Source organism: Dermacentor variabilis, chromosome 1 (genome assembly GCF_050947875.1).
Source record: "Dermacentor variabilis isolate Ectoservices chromosome 1, ASM5094787v1, whole genome shotgun sequence".
NCBI lineage: Eukaryota > Metazoa > Arthropoda > Arachnida > Ixodida > Ixodidae > Dermacentor > Dermacentor variabilis.
This window is the reverse complement of record NC_134568.1, coordinates 202,949,164-202,976,562: the sequence shown is the minus strand read 5'-3', so window position 1 is coordinate 202,976,562 and position 27,399 is coordinate 202,949,164. Positions and strand designations below refer to the sequence as shown.

Below are 27,399 nucleotides of genomic sequence, written 5' to 3'. Positions count from 1 at the left end.
GCGAATATCCTGAATAGTTGATTACACTACTTCAGCGACAGCAAGAATGCTCCACGTTCAACGAGGCCCGTGATGACATATTCTGAGACTTCTTGCCGTTATGTTAGTTAACTTGTGTTCACTAAATTAGGGTAAATAATGCACAACAGATAAGCACCAGAGAATGGCTTGACGAATAAGTGCGACATGTTTTATAACAGATTCAGACCTGTCGTCCCATTTCATACCTGTGATGCACCGAAGCACATTCAAGATGTAGTCTACATTTTCCACAAGGGAAGATATGGGACCATTACGCGACACGATGTGTCAAGTGCGATTACCAGAAGTGCATGATTTCTAACAATCGAAGTAATGTCTCGGGCTCTTTGGAGCAAATACTGACATTGAGGAATGCGGCCCACTTGGAGTTGTGGTAACTGTCGACCTTGCATGAGGATGGGGCGGAGCGGTGTATAGCTAGGGGTTAGCAATGGCGTGACGAGCAGGACTGGATCTCGAAGTGCGAGCGTCGCGTGATGCAACAACCGCCGGGCCGCGCGAGCACGTCAGTCGTCGTCGCCAAGGGGCTCCACGTTTGAGCAACTGGAAATTCGGTCAGAGAGCCCGTATCAGGCTCGTGCAGGCATCAAGGCCACAGCAGAAGCTGTGTTGGTGTCCGCACAAAGGGTGGCCTGGTGCGGCCAGGCTCGCGGCAGCCAAGCGTGACCGGTTGACGGTTCTCAAAGGGCCCGAACCGGGGCACCACTTTCCGCCATTGTGGCTCCGCCTGCGCGCAGTCGTCGTCGCCCCGCGTGCCGGCGCCGGTGGCCCTGCGGCGAACGCGTTGTCGCCGGCCCGAAACTCACTCCCAAGCGGAACCGATCTAATCTGTCACGCGTCGTGCGCGCACTTCGAGGAGCTATGGAATGCAAATGCAGTTTCCCTCATGACGAACCGTTTGAGCGTGGAGGCTGCGTCGTTTCCGGAGGTGCCTTAAAACAAAGCAAGCGGCCGCGAAACAACAGTCTTTCGCATGTTACGAAGGCTCTTTCTTGGTGGCACCGGCTTTTCTTTTCCTGCTCTGTGTCTAGGGCGCTTGCTCACCGCGACTTACTGTCGCCGGTAATATAAGAAAACAGCTTATGAACCTATATAATTCCAAACTCACAGGGCACGAATGCGCCCGGCAAAAGAAAAGAGTGACAGATCCAGCCTTGCCGCGACGTCGGAAGCTGGCGTCTTTAATATTCCGTTGCGTCGGACTTTCAATGGGATGTTCCACAGCATGCCATCCTATTTTCGCGTACAGTGAATGTTTTCTCTTGCGATCTGTGTTATTTTCTGAATAATAGTTAAACCTAATGATCTTCGTTCAAGAAAAAGAAAGATAGCGGCAAAGATAAATGAAATAGCGAGCAGATATAAAAAGGGAGCGCTCCTTTACATTTTTTTACGCGAATCCACATTGACGGGAGACAGACAAATCTAGGTGCTTGTTCCGACGATGGTCGATTCGTTGTCCTCCGTCTTCAGTCCTCGAAGTGATTGAAGGGCCAGCATGTATTTGGTGTCTGTGTCCTTCAATAATAATAATAATAATAATAATAATAATAATAATAATAATAATAATAATAATAATAATAATAATAATAATAATAATAATAATAATAATAATAATAATATTACACACACACACACACACACACACACATATATATATATATATATATATATATATATATATATATATATATATATATATATATATATATATATATATATATATATATATATATATATATATATATATATATAGATGCGTCGGTCGAAGTAAAACACACCTCAGCTTCGCTGCTCATCCTTCGTCAGAGTGGAAGGGATGACGAAATTTTTAAAGCGCTTGTATTGCAGGCACAAGAAGCGTTGCAGATGGCCTTGTTTATTGACGAGAATTAGTTACTCCCGCACACTCGTTTAGAACAAGCCTACTTATTCTCAAAGCCACTCATCAGCTGTCGGCGCCGCCCGTGATGCGCTGCAAATTTAAGGATGGCGCCACCGCCGACAAAGCCATGGCGTGCGAACAGTGGCGGCAAGCATGCTATAACAACAGACTCAGGGTTATCGCGGCTGTTCTTTCTTTCTTCCTTGAGTTTCAGCAGTCCCTGACAAGCAGAGGGTAAATGGTCTCATGGTGTGCATGCCAAGACCAGACCCGTTGAGCTTCATTGCTGCCACATTTAACGTGGTTGTGGATCTGCTTGGCATATCAGAGAGAGAGAGAGAGAAGGGAAAGCAAGAATAGGGAGGTTAACCCGTGGTTATCTCTAGTTTGCTACCCTGTACTGGAGAAGGGTAGAACGAGTATGGAAGATTGAAAGGAAAGAGAAACACAAAGCCAACGAAACAGATCAGAGAATGTAACTGATTAGACTGAGCCTAAAAGCCTAAAAGCAACATTGTTGTTATATTAAAAAAAATAAACTATGGGGGTTTTACAAGCCAAAACCACTTTCTGATTATGAGGCACGCCGTAGTGGAGGACTCCGGAAATTTCGACCACCTGGGGTTCTTTAACGTGCACCTAAATCTAAGTACACGGGTGTTTTCGCATTTCGCCCCCATCGAAATGCGGCCGCCGTGGCCAGGATTCGATCCCGCGAACTCGTGCTCAGCAGCCCAACACCAGTCGTTATCTTCAAAAGCGAAAAACGGTGCAATACTGATCCTGAGCGCCATTTCGTTTTCCTGCGACAATGCTCGATGGTCCGAAAAGAGAACCTCGTTGTAGGCACTTGCTTCAGAAAATGAGCCATCGACCCCACCATATAGACACTACCATCACCAACAAGACGCTCAGTTGGGGCTTAAATCAATTTGAACAAAAGAACGGAAAATGAATGAATGAATGAGGAAAATGCATGAAGGCATGAATGAATGAATGCATCAGCACCAGATCAGGCAATGTGCATATTTAGTCCACTCCATGGCATAAAAAGAACGAAACGTAGATGCAACTAAAATTTTGCACAGCCAAGAATACACATTTATAAGATTTGGCATCCTGAGATGAGCTACAAAGTACCTACAAATAAAATTTGCACATTTCCTATACACCGTACTATTGGCTACACCACGGCAATGTTCAACTACTGCGGTGTACTCTCTGTGCTACGTGAATGAGATCAACCTTTCCCAAATTTGTTGCGTTAGCGCAAGCGTGAAACTAATATGATACGAAGCAATTCATAAGTAACGAACTACAAAGTCAGGTTAATTGACTTTTCTGTTAGATTTACGAGTCAGTTTTGAGGAGCTTAGGCAGTAACAAACAAAACGCCTAATGGCGTAATTATGTTTTGCTTCAGTCAAGATTTTTGTGGTTGTTGTTCAAAATACGAAGGAAAACGATTTAACAGTAGCGCTTGAGAAAAGCCTTTCTTTCTCGAGTTTTCACTGTTTGGCGCGGATAGTTCGCATTATGCTTAAGTTTCTGTTGCTGTCATTACAGAAAATCGGCTTTTTAGTAGACCCCATGGCGGCAACCAGCTGCGTACCTGAAAATTTTCCTGAATTCAAGCTTTAAATATTTAATCCTAAATTTCAACGTAGATTGTACGACAAAACAAAACAACAACAACAACAACAACAACAACACTGATTTGCCCAATGCTCTTCAACGACGTTTATTTAGTTTCGTTCTCACCCAAGGAATTATTCTCCCCGGATTGGCCGCATGTGGAAGGAACAACAAAATTTAATTTCCCCGCAGCACATGCACAGGGAGATGATAATGCCCAGAAGCACCAACTGCAAATTTTATTCCAGCACGTGTAGGTCAACTCCGCAAGCATTTCATTCGTTGTGTGTTTTTAATACGATAGAATTATAGGTGAGCTTCACCCACTTTCAAGGTATTGAACTGTACATTATCCATAAGCTAGGTGGCGGTGGTGGTGTTGTAGCAGGCGGGGTTATCATGGCGTACATAATTGTTCCACCTGAGCCTCCTATGAGTGTCACTGTGTGTGTCACCAGGTGTCGAAGAGCCCCTTGTATCGCGTGAAGGCAATCAGCCGTCGTTGTTCCCTCTTCCTGATTGCCTCAGGCCCTCCGGAGAGAACGACATCTTCAAAGGTCTTGTGCGGAAGACTATTCCTTTGCAGGCTGTCGACCATCGCTTTCCTTTCTGTGTCGAACTGCGGGCATATCCAAATGAAATATTCGATGTCGGTGATATCACCACAGAAGGCACAGAAAGGGGAAGCGCATCGTCCAGTCTTGAATACCCAAGTCGGGGTGTACGCGGAGTCGGTTCGGATGCGGTACCACAGCGTTGCTTCTTCCCGAGTAAGTCCACGGGTCGCACGGGCTGGGTGTCGAGTTTGGTGGATCGCCCTAAAGTGAATGCGGATTGCATTCTTAGGGTTCTGAAAATTCTTTGGCGCTATTACTTTTGGGACACATGTCAGTGCCAGGCATGCAAGGTAGTCAGCTTTTTCATTTCCCTCAATTCCTACGTGGGATGGTATCCCTTGAAATTTTACATTAAATCCCTTGCTGATTTGAACTTTGATCAGTGTCAGAGATTGCCTTGTAAACTTGTCTAGAGGTAGGCCACGGTGTAATCGTTGTAACGATGATTTCAAGTCCTTCAGCACCACGACGTCACGTGCGGGATTAGTGCGCAAATTTCGTAAAACCGCAGTAAGGGCGGCCCTTTCTGCTTTTGTAGACGAAACTACGTGATCTAGGCGGCCAGACCATGACACATCAAGTGAGAGTATGGAGAATGGCGCTGCGTAGCTGTCTGTCTGTGGACACAACGACCCGTATGTGTACACTTGTAGGTGGCTTTGAAACGCTGTACTCAAGTGATCTAGCACAAGACACTTTGCTTCGCCATTTGAAATGGTGCGTTTCACCGATAGATGGGGTACACTGAGGCTGCACGTAACGTCCGAAAAAGACCATGGCGGGTCGAGGCGACTCCTTTTAGGCCACTTCAATCCTAAAAATAGAAAGGTGTTCATCGCCGCATGGAAATGGGCGCGAGTTCTTGCTCTTAGCCGCCGGAGAAGCACTGCGCCTGCAGGGGACTCGCCCAGCCTTAAAAACTGCATCAGCAAGGCCTGAGACGCCAAAAGGCGGAGTGGAAGAGACTCCGCTTCATCATTGACCTTCTTGTTTGAAGCCACCTGAGGAACTCTCATCGCCAAGCGAAGTCCCTTTCTGTGCACTGCCTTCAAGCGCTCGAATTGGCTCGGTGATGATACCGGCGGCAGTTGATAAAGAATGTGGCTTGTTATCAGTGCAGCGTTCAGTTTAAGCACAAACATAGGATAGTTTCCCCAGCGTACACATGCCATGCAACGAAGAGCGTTGACACTTTGCACTGATGCAGCCACAATACTTTCAACTGCGCTTCGCCATAGTAGCTTGTTGTCATTGCTGATGCCCAGGAATCGAACACTAGTTGTATGGCGAATTGGATGGCCTCTGATATTTGGCGACAGGTGAGTTTACTTGCGCCTCACTCCCGGAAAAAGCATGAAGGCAGATTTTTTAGCTGATAAAAATATACCAAGCATCGATAAGCGACGATCGATGAGGGTGATTGCACCCTGGGCTATCCGGGCCAAACGTTTGTGTCGGTTCCCCGAGATTCAAATGCAGATGTCATCTGCGTAGATGGACATTTGAACAGCCGTACAACCTATACCTTCAGTGCGTCTGGAAGGGTGGCCATTGCAACGTTAAACAGCAAGAGAAATAGGACACTTCCTTGTGGGACACCGAGGGGAATGCGTCGCTTTTCGCTCATTATATTTCCGAGCTTAACCTTAACATGTCGCTGTCTAAGGAATTCATGCACGAATTGAATAGCATTTCCAGAGACACCCAGGGCTTGGAGTCTGTTGATGATGCCAGTATGAAGCACACAGTCATATGCTTTGGCATCGTCCATAAAAATGGCGAGTGTCGAAAGGCCGTCGACGCGAAGGTGCTAGATGTGGCTTAGCAAGTCCAGGACACTGTCCTGGGCACTCAATCGTGGGCGAAATCCGGTCATACACGATGACAATCTATTTACTTGCTGAAGATACCAAGTTACCTTCGTACATATAAGTCTTTCCATCAACTTTGAGACGCATGATGTTAGCGATACTGGCCGATATGTGGCGAGGTTCGCAGGATCCTTTCCAGACTTGAGCACTGGCACCATGCTGTCTTCCACGTTTTGGCGATCTCTCTTGTGCTCCAGACGCAATTAAATATGTCCAGAATGGCTGGCCTTTGCTCGTGTGGTAGATTTGTCAGCATTCGATTGCTGATCAAATCAGGACTCACAGCACAGCGTCTTTTTAATCTGCTAAGCGTCAAATCCAACTCACGGAAGGTGAATAGTGTATCCATCGCATAAAACGATTGAGATGACGGAGGGTTCGGCATTCCTGCTAACCTGCCAGATATGTATACTTCTGCAAGATCTTCTGCAAGGATTGGCAAATCTTTTTCTTGATTTAAAGCAAAAATTCATAAGCTAAGCGTACAGCAGTGTGTGAATTTCTGTGTTCGACAATGATGTATGAGAAATAAGCCGTTTACTAATGCTATGTTTTCTTCATCTTCTTTATGAACTCACATATCAGTGACGGAGTGTTTTTGTTATGAGAGTCTCTTTTTAATGCGATAGTATTATAAGTGGGTTTTACCCGCTTTGTAGGTATCACGTTCTTTCGGCGAGAAATATGGGCCAATCTCGAAGGCAGTGTAGTCTAGCACAGCGTCTCAAAGTGCTAGCTGTCACGAGAGAAGAATGCGAGCAACTGACAGTATGACGCACGCGCCAGACGTTTCAAAGAGCGACTTTGGCACGAGCGGAACATGCGTGAGCTCGCGGCCTAATCGTTAGAGCATTGGGCTGCTGTGCTGGAAGGCAGACGTTCGATCCACAATCGGTCGCGCATTTCTTTATAGACCCGCAGTGGTGGCGTAGTGTCTTTGGCGTTGCGCTGCTAAGCCCGTGGGCGTGGGATAGAGATCGTGGCAGCCGCATTTCAATGGGTGCGAAATGCAAGAACGCCCGTGTACAGTGCATTGGGTGCACGTTAAAGAAGCCCAGGTGGTCATTTTTAAACCGGAGTCCTCCACTATGGCGTGCCTCAAAATCATGCAGTGCTATTGGCACGTAACCCTGGAATTAATTTCTTCTAAATCTTTTATAGCATTATAGGTGAACTTCACCTACTTAAGAGTTATCTAACAGAAATAGCGAAATGTGTTCAGCATACTCGAGCACATCACAGTTGGCATGAAATCGCAAGTTTGTCGGAGATGCGAGGTATGGAAACGTCACTTTGATAAATGTGTATGTGCAAGGTGGCCTGTGACGTGCGCGCCGCTGCCGATACATCAGAAAATAATTACGGCTAATGCATACTTAAGGAGTTACAGACTTGTATATGTTATTGAAAAAAGTAACCGATTGCAATTATTTCATTCAAAATGTAATTGATTACGATTATCTATGACTGCCCGACGAAAATAGCTGAGGAATTTCATAGAAGTAATTGATTACTGTTACGCTACTTTCGTTCGAATCTTTTATAGCATGGCACAGCTACCGTAATCAGAAGGAGCCGACTTGGCACATCCAGTGCGTCCTCTGCAGTCCCTCCTACATTGCTTATCTGTACCGAAAATGGTTTTTACAAAATTTCTTGGGCCATCTTCCGTCGTTTTTGTCGCGAATACATCAGCAGCAACAATGAGAACTCGCTCGATGCGCGCGATGTGGGGTTGGATGGAGCTGTAACCTATGTGCATCTTGCGCGCACGGTTTACTTGGCGTCTGGGACTTGTGTGAAGCGCAGCGCTTCGTTGTTTCACTGTTGCTGGGACTTGAAGAAGGCGTTCCCGGTTGGGGGTCGATGAAAAGCTGTACATATTGTCCGTAGGCGATTTCCTGGCTTTAACGCCCTAAGTGGTCGTCGCTATTGGGACGTACTTGCATCGGTTCAATTCCTCGGCCAACATCTGGTGGAGCGTTAACACGAGGAAACAAAGCTTGAGCTCTCGGGTTTGCCTCTCTGAACTGCGCCTCCGCGAGGCTGCTGCGCGGCACGATCTCGGGCGTTCAACTGCAGTTTCCACTAAACTCAGGTTCCTAAAGCTCTTTAGTAAAGTAATTAATTGCATGTAATTGGTTACCCAAAATGGTAATTGGATTACAATGAGCGCTACCGAGTAAAAATATGTAATCACTAAGTTACAAAATTACCGGAACGTGTAATAGATCACAAGTAATTATTTACGTGTAATTCATTACGCTCAACTCTGAGAAGTTATCGGTGCTAAGTTCTCGCCTAGCATTTTTATGCATTCTTTTCGCTTTCTCCGCCTTTCAGCTTCCTTTAAACTTGAAACCACGTGTTCTCGATCTAAATTTATAAAATATATGTATTTTTTTCTTTATAACGGGCACTTAAACAGAAACACAAAATTAATTTAGCTGACGCAGCATTATGCTAAAAAAGAGGAAATGAGGACCACACTTACATTTCTTGACTTTCGCGCCGGAACCACAGCGCTGGTGCGTCAGTGTGACGTCATGGGTTTCGAAGTAATTTCGGGTATTTGAGCAGTTGTGCTCTTTGTGCAGATGCTGTAAATGCTCTACAATCTTGCTAAACTCAGTTTTTGGCTCCGTTCGAATGAAATATAGCAATGACACATTAATTAGAATACACTTGTACCGATAAAATCATTAACTAGGCCCAAGCTGACACCGTTAAAATCCATGACGTCGCGGCGTACTGGTGCGGGACGTTCAAGGCGGCCTCGCTTTACCGCCACGTGTTATGAACTCGGGCGGACAAAATAATTTCTGACACCTCCACTGTCACGGCTCCTATGAGAGCCCAGGTGCATCTTTGGGACGTTAATGCCGGTCTGTCGATTTTATAGTCAGTGGAAATCATTTTCACGACTCAAGAAAGAAGTTCCGGCCAATGTGGATGATCGTCTCTGCATTAATAAAGGGAAAATCAGACATCCACCCGATCGTAGCAATTGCTACAAAGGAAACCCAAACGGGTTCCCCGAAAGAAAAGCCTCAGAGTTGAAGAAAAATTCGTCCTGGTCCGGGACTCTGCATGCTATGGATGTGGATGTCTCTGCATGCTATGGATACCGCCAACCCCTACTTATTTTTGCTTTGTAATAAGTGGCTCGGTTCCAATTTAGATGCACATTGTGGCATGCTATTTTTGTCTCCGACAGACCCCCTTACATGATGATTAAGTGATTAGCAGAAAATGTGCGTCGTTTCTCGTGCCGTTGAAAAACAGCAAGCTTGCGGGATAAGTACAACTGCGGGTTGGGAATGTTGGTAAACGTACTTAGAAATCATTGAGCGCAAGCAAAGAGGGACAAGAGGAAGGCACCACATAGCGCCCAGAGAAACAAAGACACGCGGTCACCGCTCTTTGTGACTTTCCGATAGTGACTTTATGCCATCTCTTTCAAAGACGAGCCACTGTAAATGGGCTCAGTATCTCCCTTCGTGCGCGTTTATGTGAACTCGTAGTATTTTTTGTGTGCTTTATTCTTCACTGTGTGTTTTTATAGCTTGCAAGGAACCGCTTTCTTCCAGCCGAGCTCGTACTGCCACCCCTAGGATCAATCTGTGCAGCTGGTGATGATACATACAGATGGAGGTGTACAATGGGTGATGATATGTAGAGATGCTGAAGTTGAAAGTCAGGCATGTGTTTCACTCACAATATACAGATAAGGACTTTTCTGGCAATGCACACTGTGACTGAATGCCCGAACGTCGCTGGTACAGCGCCCTCTATATTGTATAGCAAGCTACGCCTGAGTTTGGTGATGCTCTCTGCTTCTATGCTATCATGACTTTTTTCTCTTTCGGTTGTGTTGTTTTTTTCCTACATACACTGGAGTTTGTTTTTGATGATTAGGATATCCAGCTTTGGTGTAGCTTATTTTCCCATGGTGTAATCTTCTAATAAACAACAAAAACAACAACAACAGGCCCATGGCGCACTGTGATGTCAATGTCTTGCTCTTGTCCTTGTCCGCCTGCGCTTAGATGCTTTCCACTGCGGGCTAACCCTTGATACAGCGCCACTACGAAGGTCAGGAATGAAAATTTGTTTCTTGAGAAGCGTTGTGCAACTGACGCTGTGAAACAGTGGCTGGCGACCTACTGCATGGCCGCATGAAATACCTCCGACAAAAGCATCGCGGCATGTGGAACTACCTATGTGTCTCGTGTCTGACGGCCAATGCTGCCTCCTTCTGTAACTACTGTTATTGGATATCCAGTAATGTAGGACCGCCCCCCCCCCCCCCCCCACCACCCTTGTTCCCTTCACCTTAGCCGTCCGAAGAAAGCGGATCAAGATTCTCTTGAGAAAGACAGCGCTGTAAACGAAACAGGCTGTGTCGCGCACAAAGCAGCAAAATCACCAGTGTTCGCGACCGAACGGTCAGTGGCGGGCAACGGCACTGCACATTGTCGGCGACCTGCACGGAGTGCATTCGGCTTGGGGAAAAAGAGACACAAGCAAAAGAGGAAACTGCCCGAAATTGCAGTGGCAGAGCAAAAGAGAGAATGACGCTGAGGTTATGGGAAAGGGGACGCTGCTTTAGGTTCGATTAGCCACCTCGGGTAAGGGGACGAAAGTGGGTGCCCCGGAGCAGCCATGCGGTTCGATATATATAAGCCGGCCCAGCGAGGGGCCCGCAACACACCGGAAGCTTGGTTCCACGTGTTGCCCCAGTGGTGTGGTGTGCTTGAGCGTTTGCGTCGGAGCTTCTTGCGTCTTTAATTCAGTACAATGATTGCAAAGGTGAGCTCAACGTGGCTAATTATTTGTCGAACATATATGCAAGGACGATTGAATAGCGCCGTGGCACGCAGATCTTTGTAAGCTTCACTGGGCTGTGAAGGTGCGTTGTGGTATGTTGCTTGTGGCGCTCGGGTCCTGCCACGTCTGCTTCCGGTGGCTAGAAGTCAATGTCACTGACGCTTTCGACAGGACAGCGTCAGTAACATTGTTTACTCGTTGTCTGCTTCACATAAACGTCTTCCTTGTGCCAGTTCGCGGCGTTACCACTACAGCGTGTTGAACCGTGCGCTGAGGGTTAGGCAGGTGATTGACGATCTGCATTCTTGTCAAGGAGGCTCAAACCTTACTGATGATGCCTCACGGGAACATGATTAGTAGATCAGCACTAAGTTAGTGGCACTGGTCAGACAGCAGTCACTGGAGGGTTCAGCCATGCACTCTACATAACTGGGACAGTCAACGTTTTGATCTCATGTTAACGCAACCTCGTGGCTTGAGAAGTTCAAAGGGCTGTTATAGCGATCAAAACGAATTTTAGGCTATCAATATGGTGCAATTTGCATTGACAGTGGTTGTACAATATGTGTAATTTGGTGCACATATGGTGTCTGGACCTGTTCTGGCGCGAAATGTGTTTATTGAGTCTTGTTTAAGGCAACACAAGTTTGCAATTCCGTATTCATAATGTAGCAGCGAGTTATTGCTCGAAATAAAATCTTACCTGTGCAGAGCTCAACCGGGGAAGCATATGTGAAGCCCAGTATGTCCGGTTACGTAATTTTTATTCGTGGATAAGAGTGCACATTTAACGAAGGCAATAAATCACGGCAAGAAGACAACTCTAGGAAACCTTCGTGCTCGCAAACTTTAAGTTATCGGTGCTCGTAACCTTAAATGTAACGTTATTTTGTTTATTTAAATAAACCAAATCAATACGTGTAAAACGACAGGATGTGATAATTGTATTGACAGAACAAATTGCACCTTCGCGCAAAATATGCAGATTTAAGGAAGCTGACTTTAACATTGGCAAATGAATAATATCAAACGCAGTGCACGAGCTATCAGCAAACATGCTTCGGGTAACATTGTATAGAGGTACAGGCGCACACATGATCAAAATAGACATGTTCGCGCGTCTTAATCTGCGCTTGCATCCCACAACGCCACTGATTATACTTGTAGATAAGGCAAACCGACGTTGAAACCTAATGGCCATACAGGAAGGAGCCACACGAGCCCTCTTGGGCTCTCTTTTGTTGCCCGTAAGAACCGCTGTGACTTAGTGGGCATGTCGTTCTCTTTCTGAGCACGAAGTCGCGGGCTTCATCCCCGGCCGCGACGTACGCGTGACGAGGGAGGCAGAGTGCAAAAAACGACCATGTACTTAAAAATTAAGAAACTCAAGGTGGTCAAAATAACCGAGCCTTCCAATATGGTGTCTATAATAACCAAGGTGCAGCTACCGGGCCGTGAAACTCCCATGAATTATATGTCCTTGTCTCTTACGCTTTGCTTTGTTTTTACAGTACTTATAAACCAAACCGAGCTACCCCTTGCCGTGGCTGTAATGTAGTGGTATTCTGGTGTGTTGGTACAGACGGAAAGAGCACTACTATTATGAACAACAAATAATAATGCTTTTGAAATTTTGCGACAACGTACGATAACGTTTCTGCGGGCCCCAGTTTTCTGTCGATTGCTTTGTCGGCACCTGTTTCCTCGCAGGCGTGGTTCGCAGGTCGAAATAAGCTTGCCTCGATGTGTTACAGCTACCACACTGATGCAAATGCTACGGTTCTCCTGCGTTGGCGAGGCACTTTCTCCACTTAGTGCAGCGCCTGACCGATCATCGGCTCAGAAGGCAGTGAAGGCACTTTTGTGTTTTCTCAGAACTTCTGGTTTGCTCGAGCGGCTTTAACTCAAATGCTGTCCGTACACGTATCTACACCTTCTCTCTCCCTTCTCTCTCTTCCCCTTCTCCCATCCCCCAGCACAGGGTAGCCAACCAGACTATTGATTGCTTAACATCCCTACCTTCCTGTATTCCTCTCTCTCTCTGTCTATACTCCGATTTCAACCTGGTCGACATATCCTGTGTTTCTTGCCTGCGCATGTTAACAAGAGTCGAGGGACATACGCATAGCCATTGTCTTCCGAACCAATAAAGCACTCGAGCGGTCTGCTGCTGGGCGGATGAAGTTGTATCTAGGCTGTGTTGAAGAATAGAAACATAGCGCTTTATTGTCGCGGACAGAAAATGAGACATGAAGAATGCCCCACTGTCACCTGAAATTTCGTTTCAAGACGCACTTGTATATGAGCTCATCAAGACAAACAAGCCGCGGAAACGAAGGAATGCAAAATCACTACACATGCAGTCTTAACGAGCCCAGATACGTCAATTCTTGCTTACTCAGTGAAGACAGACGGAGCGCTGACAGCTGGCACTCGCGTCACTAAGCGCCTGCGTTTCTTTCTGTGTGCGCGCCGATTAAGGTCCCGTGCTTCCAGTGTCCCACCAACTAGCCCAAAGTATTTCCTCCTAAGCTCAAAGGTAACCACGGCGGCATAAAAACCATGTAATACGCCAGCACAGTGCTTGGAACCCAACAGGCCCTGTGGGAAAAGTTTTGTTCGATCGTCAGGGCACAGCTCTCACGCTCTGTAGATGAGGCGGACGAAGGCTGTGCCTTCTTTCCTTCCTTCACTGGAACAATTTTGTGAGGAATAAACACTAAAGAAGAATTCTTACGAGGTGAACTGTTGTGAAAGGGTCACGTGCAACCCGAAAACACAACTTTGATCAATTTTAGTGAGCTGAGAGATTACTTTTAACGAGCTCGAATAATATACGAAACTGAAACTGTATTTCAGAGACATGATGAGTGATTCAACCCTTGTCAAGTGATTCTCCCGTTCTTGACAAAGCTGAATAATATTTACTGCCGGGGGTAGCCTACCTTCATTGAGCTAAGATATGCTATCTGAACGCCGCTGGCAGCTTTGCCCGACCGCAACGATGACTCTAAATGGGTCCGAGCTTGTCCCGTCGTTGTTGCTTTATGTTTTTCTACTTCTCGCAAGAAGAACGTTGATAATGACTGCTACGTTGCCGACAAGCTATGCTACGTCAGCACGTTGCGTCCTATTCCTAAATGCACGCACAGACTATGCCCCTCTCCGAGTCTGCTTAGCGCCATGCTACAAACAGATACAAACACCGAATCGCAGGAGCTGCACGTTAGCTTGATGGTCGACACGTACAGCCCCTAATTTTACATTGCCGTAATTATGTCATGAGTTCGACTCCCCGTCGAGGCATTTTTTTTTATTGTTTAGTCGAAATTATTGACCAACCGAAAGACTGAATACACTTGCGATGAGTTAGAGGATGTTTAAGTTAACAAGTTGTCACTCATTTATAGCGTACAGTGCAAACGGAAACCTGGAGAAAGTGAAGATACTTGACGGGATTAGCGCTGCTGATTTGGCGTACAAAGGGCACAACGTGCACGACAGGGCCTTTCCAGCCAGATTTCCCCGCTTTACCCAAGTTTCCGCGTGTGCTTAAGAATATGAAGCGCTTTGTCAACTGAATATCACCAGTAAAAGATTCGCAAGCTCTTGTATGAGTCTACATTTATTTCGTATTAGTTACTGTGTTGGGGAGCAAATGCGATCGACGGAAGTAACTGTTGCCACAGCACAGAAACGTACGCACTGTGGAGGGCATGAGCGCCTCTCTTCAGGAAGCCGAGCAAAAGTTCGAGATCAACAAGTCACCCCTTCCATGTCATGTTATGTCATTTCATACTTGAAATAAAGACTTTACTTCTCTTTCCTGACCCTTGTACTTAGAATATTTCTTTGTGCAGATTTGCATTTTTACCGCACTTGTCTCCCTGGCGTACGCTGGCGGCTACGGCGGCCATGGAGGACACAGTGTCACCCACCGAAAGCAGGATGTGAGTACTCAATATTGAAGTTTCTCGTGTAGCCAGAATTCTACACGTGCCATTGAATATGCGCTAAGGCCAGACTCGCCGCTTGCCCCATTTCTGTTCCTAGCACGGTCCCCATGTCTCACGTAGCGCATTCTTTGAAGATGTATCACGCGATGAGAAACTGATATTGGCATCCCCTTTGAAATGGGGTGGTGATAAATAGTCACTTTGCCTTCTCGATTTACTCAGGTATGCTACACATGCCTTTCATTTTAGCATTTTTGTGTAGATCTATTTAATCTTTTTTCTTTCCCTCAAGATTCTATCCACCATGTACCGCTACCTATGCCTGTAATGAATCCGGTCTCACCACTGGTGTCAGCGCCAGCTGGTGACTAAATAGGGCTGTCACAAATGAAAGCCGCAGAGGGCGGAGTCAAGTCCTTGGGTGCTTGGGGGTATAAGGGTAAAACTATCTTGCCTTTTCAAGCACATACATATGGTCGTAAAGTGTAGAGATTCGTTTCATTTTCCCTTCTATTTTCTCCTTCGTCTATGGCGGACATGATTCTTCGCTATTTCCGGTATCGGTCGCTCGCAATGACGCATGCAGTGTGGACAGCTGATAAGAAATTAATAGATTCGAAGGAGAATGTTTACATGATATAGCTCAACCAACTTAAACAAAAGAGGACCTTGAAAACCCTATTCTGAAAATGAGCTCATGCTTCCATATGGCTCATATGCTACCGCACATACGAAGCATCTCTTTTTCGGTAACAACGTTTTAGACAAGGTTATGCTATGATGTACGTTGAACTATGTTGTAAATAACAATAAATTGTGTATTACACGTCTCTAAATTTTGCTGGATGATGCAAATGTTACAGGTAGATCATTATTAGACTCTTTTAACTAGTGTTTCGCCAACCTTGAAGCAAGCATGCACAACCAATGAGTTGTATTATACTCGCCTGAATGAAACAAAGACAGTGAGTTCTTAAACCCGTCCATCTGTGAGATTTGTTCGGCGTTTATGGAAATAAACAATAATAAAGTGGGAAACATCGATGGACTTGTAAAACAACAAAATAAGCTGTCTTCGCAAGCATTCTATTTGTAGTCACACATCTTCCGGCACATTTCTAGATGGTGTGCAACGCGCATAAGTGGCTGTTGTGTAAAAATATGGTAAGAAAGCGAGTTGTCTAATTACTTACCGATTTCACTGCTGCCTATATTTTCTGATGGGTCTGAAAAAATTACTGGTATATCACCTTCTCAATGTGCTTTCAGAAAGGTAACATACATAGGATTAGCCTTATTGAAGCAGAAACCAATGTTCGTAGAATTCTTTGAGCAGTGATTCTGAACTGCACAAATCAAACATGTTCCTCTTAATGTGGCGAAAATGGTCTGGGAGCTGTGTATCTGCCAATGTTATACTACCTGGGAGCGTTTACTGCACTGTACATGCTTTTTGCCTGCTCAGGTAAACTCTTGTTTGTTTTATGGGGCATGATGCCGCAAGTATACGTATACAAATGTAGTTTGGAATTACAGATTACGGTACATGGCTCTCCATCAGACTGCAAATGTTTTCCGGGAAGAACCGTCACATAATCTGTTCCTTACATGCAGGATTCTTGCCTTTGAACTATTGTATAGGTACATGTTATGACTCTACTACAAAATAAGATTAAAGTATAGTAACATGTCATTTATGTCATTGCGCAACTCAGAGAGAGCTCCAGAATGAGTGTAAAATTTTTTTTCGAACAACGCGACTTGAGGCCATATTCTCGGTCGTTCACTTTCGGCTCTACAAGCCCTTTCGCGAGATATTGCGTGACTAGCACAGGGCGCGTCGGTTAATATACGGTCGACAGCATTTCTGGAACAGCGCCAAGCACGCGCTCTGAGCACCGTGCCACGAATTGTGTCATCCGGAGAGACCGACACATCAGGCGTGAGTCACGCGAAATCTCGCGAACGTGATTGTAGCGCCGAAAGTGAACGGCTGAGAAAAGCGCCTCTGGCTTGTACCTTTCTGTCGAGCAGATCGCGGATAAAGCAGCGTGAAATCGGGTGAGACTTTTGAATGACCTAATTTATACCGCTATGAATCTTTTAATAATAAGGAAAACTGATCTCAAAATCCACTTCCAATGCAGTTACTATACTTAGGACGCAATGTTATCATGCACTGAAGCCAATTTATATTTAGCTTTGGTGTCGCTCGTTAATTGCGACTGCAAGGGAAGTTTGACTACAGAAGAGCCCGCTATGGCGAAATTGTACAAAAAAAAAGCACTTAGCGAGGGAACAATATATAAAGAAGAGAATAGCAGTGTACAGTACCTCTTTACTGCATATTCGCGTATGCATACTCCTTCCATGTGGGCGTATGCGTATTGCATTATGGTTGTTTCTTCGCCAATTTTGTTAGCATTTCTATTTGTATTCGTCACTGATTTTTTAACCTGTTTTGTTAGAACTGACGCTTTTATGCTTCGTAAGATGTTTAACTGCGTCAGTAACTACTGTCGCACTGCTAGCAATTTATTTTTTTAGCAAGTTATTTATTTAAGGCGGACTGGAAATATTGGCAACAATTAGAGTACGTTGCCGGCTCCTCCACAAAATTGATTTGTTGTATTAATAAACAATTATGCTAGCTGTTATCTGTGAACGTACAAGGGACCCGTCATGCTGTCGATCTTAAAGCTTTTTATCCCTGCTTCCTGAATGTATGAAACGTGCAAATACATTGTGAATTAAATTGGAACATGTGGTAAGCTCATGCTCTATCCCACTAAACATTTTAACACCTTTACGAGTGTATAAAGGCTGTTTCGTAGCCCCATGGCTAACGCCTTCACGTTTAAGGGCGTAACAACGAATTGTTGATAAGGACCAACGAAAGTATCTTGTTTGCCGACATTTTCTGGCAAGGAAAAAGGATGATAGGTGTAAGAGGTGACGTAAAAAGTGCAATAAATAAACATTCAACACTATCGCTGTTCTTTTCTCGGATATTTCTGTGTGCCCAAGACTGTCGGAATTGCCACGCAGTTTTCAACCACGCTTTTTCCCGTGGCACATCAAGTTAGACGTCGGTCAACTTAGAGCTCCCGTGGTCGGGCGTTGCAAAAGTGTTTAAAGCCCTAACGGTAGGGCTGTTACCCGTGGGAGAAGCCAACGCCCTAAATTGCTTTTTTAGTGTATCAGTAATAAAATAAAGAACCCTACATACACTACATACATAGCAACATACACCAGCATGGTGTCGTTTATGCGAGAGGAACTGCGAACGCGTTTCTTGTGCGCCTCTTCGCAGGACTACGGCAACTACAACTTCGGCTACAACATCGTGAACGGCTATGGAGCCGCAAATGGACGCCATGAGTCCGGCTCCGCGTACGGGGGCGTCAAGGGGGCCTACTATCTGGCCGACGTGGACGGGCGCTCGCGGCGCGTCGAGTACGTCGCAGACAAGGGGGGCTTCCGCGCGATCGTCAAGACCAACGAACCGGGCACAAAGACGAGCTACCCGGCGGCCGCGCCCTACCACTCGGCCAACGGCAAGCATGTCCCCGCCTATGGCGGGTACGGCTACGGTGGCCACGGATTTCACGGCTAGGCTGCTGCTCCAGGCAGGTGTTTGAACTTTCTCACGTTGTCTTAGCGCCACTCGGGGTCATGATGTCTTAGGCGAGTGAAGAGATAAAACACACGGAAATGGCTAACATACGCAGAAAAGACAATCGTGTCGATCCATGCCATGTATGATTACCTACAGCCGTGTCTGCGTGGCTGTGGGGCTCTCCTACTAGGTAAGAGGCCGCCAGTTGTGTTCTCGACATCCGCGGGTGCATTCCGGGGAGCCCCGCAAAGCAAAAGAAAAAGAAGAAAAAGAAAAGGTTGTGTACCAAGATTTGGGCACATGTTATGCAAAATTTGATCTGGAGCCTTTCACCTATACTCAATACGGCCCATGCAGCATGGGCACTGTGCTGCTTTGGGGCGTTGAAAATCGATCAGTCAATAAATGAGTGAATTTGCTTTGTGCCGACAAGAGTGACGGACGGTCAGTCGGCGATTAACATGAAGCTTTCGTTTCAGTGTTATATGATAGAAGGTCGAGAGTCTGGGTGTATAGTTCCTGGGCACGGATTATGCTTGTGTGCGGACAAGTCGGAAGCAGCTATGCCCATGCTTTGGGGCACCGCACGCTTGTTAGTGTCTGCATGCCACAGCTCTTCACTTGTACTTCACGTGTACTTTCTGTGTTAACATAATCAGAGTGCTTCTGATTTCTAAATACATATTGAAATTACTCCACAGTTATAACGTCCCAAAGGAACACATGGTCTATCAGAGATGCCGTGTATATAGTACGAAGCACTGGATTAGTTTCGACCACTCATCATTCTTTAGCGTGCACACGAATCTGAGTACACAAACGTTTTTGCACACCCCTCCCATCAAAATGCGGCCGCCACGGTCGGGAACTGAGTCCGTTGACCTCTTGCTTAGCAGCAGAACGCCATAACCATCGAGCCAGCGCTGCGGGTATGAAAAAGAGGATTGCTAAAGGCCAGCTTGCATGTTGCGACAGAAGCAAGAATATCATAGGTATTATTTCGTGAGAACACACGCTAAATCATATGGGGGGGGGGGGAGGCAGACGAAAAACGTTGTGACATTGTTGCCCGCCACGAAAAATAAATAAATAAATTAATTAATTAATACACCCCGTAACGCCTCGCAACTTCTATGAGAATGTGGTTTTGAAGCTATGAAAAGATGCAGCCCAGAACTTAGTGGTTTTCTGATAAGACATATAGCCTCACATATTCGCACGACATAAGCTAAGGAAGGTAGAAAACGGGAGCACGGTGTGGAAATGGCAATATTTTGGTGTATCACAACGTACATGTCACGAAAGCACGCTGGAAGACCGGAACATGCGCGTTACTATTTTCAGCAAACGCTACGTTAACCCCCCCCCCCCCCACCCCTTCCTACTTTTTTTTTTTGTGAAAAGCCGCGTTTGTAAGAATCCCTCCACGCGATGAGCTCCCTATCCGCCCGTGGAACACAAAGCCACCGTTATGCGCACTCATGGTGGGAAACAAACCATCGTGTTCGCCGCGGCTCAAGCGGCGGGGGGTTGTACGCGGCGCCGTTTACTGGCCTAGTCAGAGCCGACCTGTGTTTTCTTGAGTGCCTTTCCCTACAGCAACGTTGCGAGTAAATATACGAGGGCATTGTTTGACGCTACATCTTAGGAGGCGCCATTTACGATGAAAATGGCTCATTAGCACCGCTAGTGCGCGAACAGAAGAATGGGTGATTTGTTCGCGTAAGAGCATATCCACTTAGCGAGGAAGCTTCTGCGGGACCATGCTACAACCGCTGACGTCAGTAAGGGCTGTGTTGCGATGATTGATCGCGAGGAGAATTCAGTGTTTTCATATTCATTTATTTGTGAAGAGACTACAGGCCTTAGGCCCAAGCAGGAAGAGCAGTATAGAAACAACAGACGAAGCAATGTAATTTTGCGGTGCCGTAGGAAAGTGAGGAAAAGGACAATGAGAAATATAGCAGAAAAAGGGGAAAAGGTACACATTTCCCTGCTATAGATTTATTTTACAGTAATGATTCATAGTGCTCAGTTCCTAAAAGGGCAAAATATACATAAATAACGCATATTATTCCATACCTCATTGCACATGTGCGACAACAAGGGCTGTTCGTTGCCTGTTAAAGCGCTTAAACATTGACGTTTTGGTTAGGCTGGCAATTGTTCCGCCTGAGCATCATATGTACGTTGTTAGCAAGGGTGCGTCATCAGACGCTGGTCCACACCGCGTCTCGAAGGAAGGTAATGAACTGTCGTAGAACTCCAGGCCACACTGCGCAGTTTGACGTGGAAAGAAAGGCGCTGCTTCACAATCTGCAAAACAAAAGTCTTACACACGCGAGCTGCCTTAAGTGTTCGGTCTTTCAGTCGTGCATTGTGTGCCTATAAAGCGCAGTTTGGCTGACTGATTGTTCAACAGTGGGTTAAACGCAAAGCGGTTGACAGGGAAGCCAGAAGAACAATGACGATATCATTCGTATTCCAAATACTTCGAGAGCGCAGGCGCCTCGATACCGTTTTTGCAAATTGTTAATCAGCCGGAGGCAGCAATAAACTTTGCGAGACATTACATTGTGGCGTTTGCGGCGCTCCATTCTTTTTCGTATGAAGATTTTGCCATAACTGCGATTTTCGACTATATTACACGATGATCGCCACCACCACCATTAGGACAACCAAGCTTCGGTGACGTGTTCGAAGGTTCCAGTATTTGTGATGACTGCAACCAGGGCACGCTGCGTGATTTACCCACATCTGGTGTGGTTAACCCGAGAGGACGAGAGGTGGTTTTTTTAGCCCAGCAGACCCTTTTCGATGCCCGGCGTCACCCGCCGTAGTGGCTTTGGTGGGGCACTTCTAAGCCCGAGGACGCGGGATCGCCGCATTTCTGTGGGGGCCAAATGCAAAAAACGCCTCTGTACCATGGATTGGTCGCACGTTGAAAACCCCAGCTTATCTAAATTAATCCCCAGTCCAACACTACGGCGTGCCTCATAATCGTATCGTGGTGTTGGCACGTAAGACCCGCAGACTTTTATTTCGATTAACAGCGTAAGGTCGGCTGCTTTGACACTAGTTTACTAAAGCAAACTTCAAGATTATGTACAATGTTGCTAAAATGAATCGCGAGTATGTATTGGCCTATGCCGCCATTGTGTTCTCGTTATGATTCGTTCATACTCCGAGGAAAATGACGGAATGCCCGGAATGGAGCTAGGTCGGCTCGGCGAGATTGCAAGCGCAGCAGAGCCAGCCCGAACGCTCTAAGGCCGAGCGTTTGGCGCATGCACATCTACGCACCTGCTGCTAAAGCAGCATTGTCGTTACGCCGTGACTTGACTCAATTAAACTACTGGCCTCGCATGGTGTTTATTGACTATGTTTGTGTCATCGCGAAAATTTCGAGCATTAAAGCTAAAGCTAGCTGTGGGCCCCATGTTGATGCATCAATCAAAATCCTTTCTAATTGCTTAGTGTATGCGTACATTCGTCGCGTGAATGTAGGCGCTTTGTTTTTCATTGTGAGTCTTTTGCTTTTTATTTTTAATGAATATACGGCGTATACTGCTGCGCATCTGCAGTGCTGTCTTTTTAATTTTTCTTTTGTTTCAGGTCGGCTATTATACTCTTCTGTGATCTTCGTAGTAAGTCTGCGCCATGAGCCTACTTCTGAGGGAGATCGCCGGATGCCCCTCGCTGTCATGCCAAAGTCCGTGTACGTCGCTGTCAGTGTGCCCCGCCCGTTTCGTAGTGTGCCATGCTTTCGCATGACACTTGGCATTGTCGCTTCAGACTCGTCGCTTTTTTCGGTATTGACCTCTAAGAACATTAAGCAACAAAGCGGTCTTAGTTTCCCCTATTTCCTTGCATTGTAAGCACATTGGGTTTGTCATTTCTGTTATTGTCAATGTGGTTATTTGTTCAATAAATGTGTTTTTGTTAACAACAAAAATAGCACGAAATACTCGTACAAGAGAACTTTATATACCTACAGGTCATTACTTGAGGCACAGTGAAGCAACTCCTTAAATTGCACTACGCGCACCTGTGTCTAGATGTCACCTGTCTTTTTTTTTTTCTCTTTCGAATAACCTATCCGAAACCACTTTGGTTTTTGAGATGCTAAGCATTCGGAGGAACGTTCAAATGCGGGATTTGCAGCTGTCTCTCGTTGGCAGTGGCGCCTGAAAACAACAGCGAATTGTGCTTTCCAAACAACACACATAGTAGGCCCTTGTAATATTTATTCCAGAAATTGGGTAAGGATAATCTGACAGAGCGCACAGAGCTCGACTGTTGCCGGGAAGATGCGCTCATCCCGTTTTCCCTTCTTTGCTTACTACTATTATTATTATTATTATTATTATTATTATTATTATTATTATTATTATTATTATTATTATTATTATTATTATTAATTGCGATTTCAAGTTTGTTCGTGCCTTTGTCTGCTGGCTTAATGATTCGAAAATTAATCAGCCTCAGCTGAAAGTCACCTGTATGTGAGGGCATACAATCATTTGATCAATTTCTCGATACCTATACAGGGAAAACATGGGAAATGCGGGAGATGGAAAATCATGACGATGAGCAACACGAGAACAAGGTGAAGGCAGGAGCCAACGTTTCGACAAGTGGACTTGACTTTTTCAAGGCGACGTATGCTCTCCTTGGCACAGTATATATAGACCTTTTCATCGGGCGAGGAGGATAGGGTGCGCGGGGAGCCTTTCCTCCTCCCTGGTTTGGGCGATCCGGCGCGGCGCTGCTTGAAAGTATTGCTGTCGCGTGCTGCGGAACGATTTCGAGATGTTTTAGATGATACTTTGTGACATTTACGCCATTTTCGTTCATATAAGGTCGTCAGGGAAGCCTTTCGGTGCGTCGGTAACTACAGTAGGCGGAAATATGTCTTGGGGGCGCAAAAATGTGACGCAATTTATCAGCTGCGGTGTACGCACGTTATCAGTCGCGGTGTGTGCGTGCGTTGTGAACTATATTGCTTATATCGATTTTAATTCAACAAAGAAAACCAGGACCTCTGTATTACCAGCATTAAATGGCAAATCAGCTCACTGTCTGATCGCTTGGCGTAGGGAGTAAAACATAAGACATAAGAGCGCATGCTCGTGCACGGCCAACCTAAGGTAACCACGCAACATCTAAGCGGCAGGCGCTATCAAATATTTGTGATTCACCGCATCGTTCTCACGCCTTTCAAGTCTAGTAGGCTTGAAATTACTATATGTCTACGCTAGCCTTCCTGCATGAGGCCGATGGCGCTGCTAAACACAGCGATCACTGTGGTTGGTGAACCAGCCCGATACATATATGAGCTGTGCGCTTCGGCATTGCGTTTTTGGCCTGTATACAGCCATAATATATGAGAGGGATCGCATTAAAAAAATGCGATGGCTATTTTTGAGGACAAAATTGCCGTAATACGTGTGAGTGCGTCGTAGAGAACGGAACGAGCGCTAACGCCGCAATACGACTTTGCATAGTCACGCCGCACAACTTTTATAGATATATAACCGCTGATGCCGTATGCTTGGACCATGCGGTATATAGAACAAATATATCTGTAATCCAGCACTTACCACTGCTTAGGACGCTCGCACAGTTCGTAAACAGTCCCTTTGCTGGGTAAGCTTAATTCAGACTGTAAGTTATGCTGCCATTACTAGCCAAAACTGTTTTATTCCGGGGCGCAAACCTCATCCATCGAACCAAGTAGTCACGCAATGTAACCTGCAGCGAATAGTTCCCCCTCCTTACCCCCCCACTTTCCCCGAGGGTGTAGAACTGAAAAGAAAGTTGTGCTACTGAACGTCGGTGGAGGAATGGGAGGTAGCACCGTGTGTCAGCCGAATTGACGGGTCAATTCTTATTTTTTAACTTCTTGACCGCAGGATTCATATACTTGGCTGAGTATAGAGACTACGTTCCATCAATTCACTTCATCTTACTGGCCCAAGGCTGTCGAATACCAGCAGAGACAGTGATTCTTTAGTATAGATGCAATTGCCTCGACGTCCTTGTACTCTCCCTGTCCTCGCCACCACTCAATAACTATTTATCACATTCTCGCGCGCTGTGCGGCCCTCACTTACCGTCTTTCGTATGGTGCCGAAAGAATAATTAAATACTTTATTAAAGATATCTGGTTACCTGCATATGTTCTCTCGCATGATGTCATACCTAGCTTACCGTTGGATCAGTCAGACGAGACCTACCTCATCTTCCACGTGGTGATGCCTCGTTGGCTAACCGTTAATATGTGTGGCCCTGCATATGGAAGCACCGCGGTGGACCTTTCATGAAGACAATGCACACAGAAAAAGTAAATAAATAAACAAACAAATGAAAGTGCAAGAGACAGAAATATTGCACAAGACGTTTATAAATATATAATGTTTTGTTGCTGACGTTTGTTGCTGAAGGACCAGGAACATGTTCATGAGCGTTGCGCTAAAGGGGAGATGATGGGGCCTGCAGCGTGATTATCCAACTATAAAGCCGACCGACGCATCTCAAGAAGCGGGCGGGGACCGACACAAGGCTGCGGACGCCCAGCAGCTTACAACAGGGCAGTGACGCGCCGCACACACACCGTGCCGGGCGGTAAGTGGAATCAGCGACAATGCTTCGGAGGCGCCAACGAGGACTCGTTGGAGCAGCCGACGCACCACCGCTGGGATTGTCCGAGCGTCGGCAGTCACACCGGCGTTGGAGAGAGTGGCCCTCCTTGATTGAGCTCAGCCATTCATCACGCCTAACGGACAGCCACATCCAAGGCCCGACGCGGAATGCTCCTTGCGCGCTCTGGGCCGGAGGTCAACCTCCGAGGGATGCTGACCCAGTCTTGGGCCTCACGGCGCAGCCATTGTGCGCGCTTGGCGCAGCTGCGCTGATTGTTTCTTCGTTATGAAGCAACCCACCATTGTTCTCACGCGGTGGCGGTAACGAGCTCGTGCTCGAACGCGTAACCTCGCTCCCCAAGGACTCGTTCGACCTGCGAGCCCGGCGCTTGGTCCACCCCCTGCGCTGTCGTGCGCACCCCGACGCCGCACCTCGCACTGATGGCTGCTCGCATATCGGTGCGGCGATTGCCTCAGAATCCCTCGAGTCGCGCTTCTTCGTGTCATAACGCTCTCCCTGCTGAGTGCGAACGGACGGATGCCAACCGTGCCAGTGTTTTCCGTGCATGTTGCAAGCTCCGATAACGGGCAAAAGTGCATTCCTGGGACACAACGGGCACTCCGGTGTTGTGCGGGTGAATGTAGCAACATCTATGCCAATTTGCAAGGCGATAGGGTTATTGCTTTTAGCTTCCAATATTGCGCTGTTCTTAAGCATGCACGGACTTCGCACATGTGGCTTCAAGCAGATTTAAAAATTAAATTATGGGGTTTTACGTGCCAAAACCACTTTCTGATTATGAGGCGCGCCGTAGTGGGGGGCTCCAGAAATTTGAACCACCTGGGGTTCTATAACGTGCACCTAAATCTAAGTACCACGGGTGCTTTCGCATTTCGCCCCCATCGAAATGCCGCCGCCGTATAGCCACTAAGCAACCACGGCGGGTTCAAGCAGATTTGTTGTCTCGATGAGAACACCGCACTTCACTGTTCATCTGGTGATAAAGAACCCTGTCAAATGAAATTTCTGCTCCATTGGACAACTTGGCATTAGCCACTAACCTTTATAATTTGAGGTTGGCCTTCGATTGACTAAACCCATGAATTAAGTAGCGCGATCACAGGGATCAGGTTAAATCTTCTGGCTTGTGAAAATCGGAGCCGTGTGTCGAAGAGCGAAGTATATATTCTGATGACAAAGAGAAAGTTGCATGAAAGAAAAAAAGAGTGGTGACAATAAGCATAGAGGGAGTACGTAACGGGACGCACGAAGCAATGAAACGAGGTAATGGTGGTTAGATTCTGAGGAGCCGATGGCGATGAGCGCATTCGATACACGTGAGTTCGATATACCGATTATGTATAAAAGAATCGTGCTTTACCTGCTTCCTGGTTAGGCACAGAGGGTAGTTTTCCGCTCTTTAATATAATGCATCGCTCACGAACGGCTGTTTGTCAAATAAAAGTCTACATAAAATGTTGAAGATCGGGCGGTAGAAGCGTGATCGCTGTTATATTAAACGAACGAGAAACCCATGCTGCGTTCGTACGAGGTGTCGAACCTTATAAAAAATATCATTGAGGCACCTTTCTCGACACTCGTGAAAGATTGTACGTACTAGGGGAGAACAGAAATTGAGGGTGTTGACTCCGTTCTGCTTGAGTGGCAGCCCCTCGTTGGCGCTACGCCAGCAATGCATTACTGCGATAGCAATTATATGGGCCCTCTAGGCGAATTTACATCGTGGTGGTCATTTTCGGCGTTGCCTTGAGGTTCCGTATACAAGCCCAAGGGAGATAAGATCGCGGCGGTGGCTCAACGGGCGTGTTGGTGATGTTGCATCTTTGGTTGGCATCCCCCCCCCTCCCCATCACGCTCCCACGTGTAGAGTAGCAAACCGGTTAGGCTAAACTGGTTAACCTCCCTGCCTTCCTTCTCCACTTTTTCCTTTTTTGGTCGGCATCGTGAGAAGCTATGTGGGAAGTGAGAGAAGTGAAAGCGAGTAGCAGAAATCGGTAATAAAAATGAATGCTATTCATTTCATTCATTCATATTTCATTAGATTATAAATACTGTATGCATTGACAAGAATTATATTGCACGTGAACAAGAATGACAATATAATTAAGAAAATGAAATCACTGCAAACATTTTACCAAGATCATTCGCTATAAAAATTATGATAGGAGAATACAGCTTCTTTAATAAGGGGAAGGTTAACATCTCCCTTTGTCATGTATACTTAGAGAATGTGATTTGCCTGATGTGATTACTGAATGTGGTGACTGAAACACATGGC

General features: G+C 46.2%; 1 protein-coding gene across 1 annotated transcript; it reads left to right on the top strand.

Moving 5' to 3' along the window:
• The first annotated feature begins 10,850 nt into the window (after window positions 1-10,850).
• LOC142572745 (adult-specific rigid cuticular protein 15.7-like) lies at window positions 10,851-18,452 on the top strand. Its single transcript, XM_075682070.1, has 3 exons — window positions 10,851-10,862; window positions 14,741-14,830; window positions 18,150-18,452. Exons 1-3 carry the CDS (start codon window positions 10,851-10,853, stop codon window positions 18,450-18,452), a joined length of 405 nt encoding a protein of 134 aa, XP_075538185.1.
• The last annotated feature ends 8,947 nt before the right edge of the window (window positions 18,453-27,399 follow it).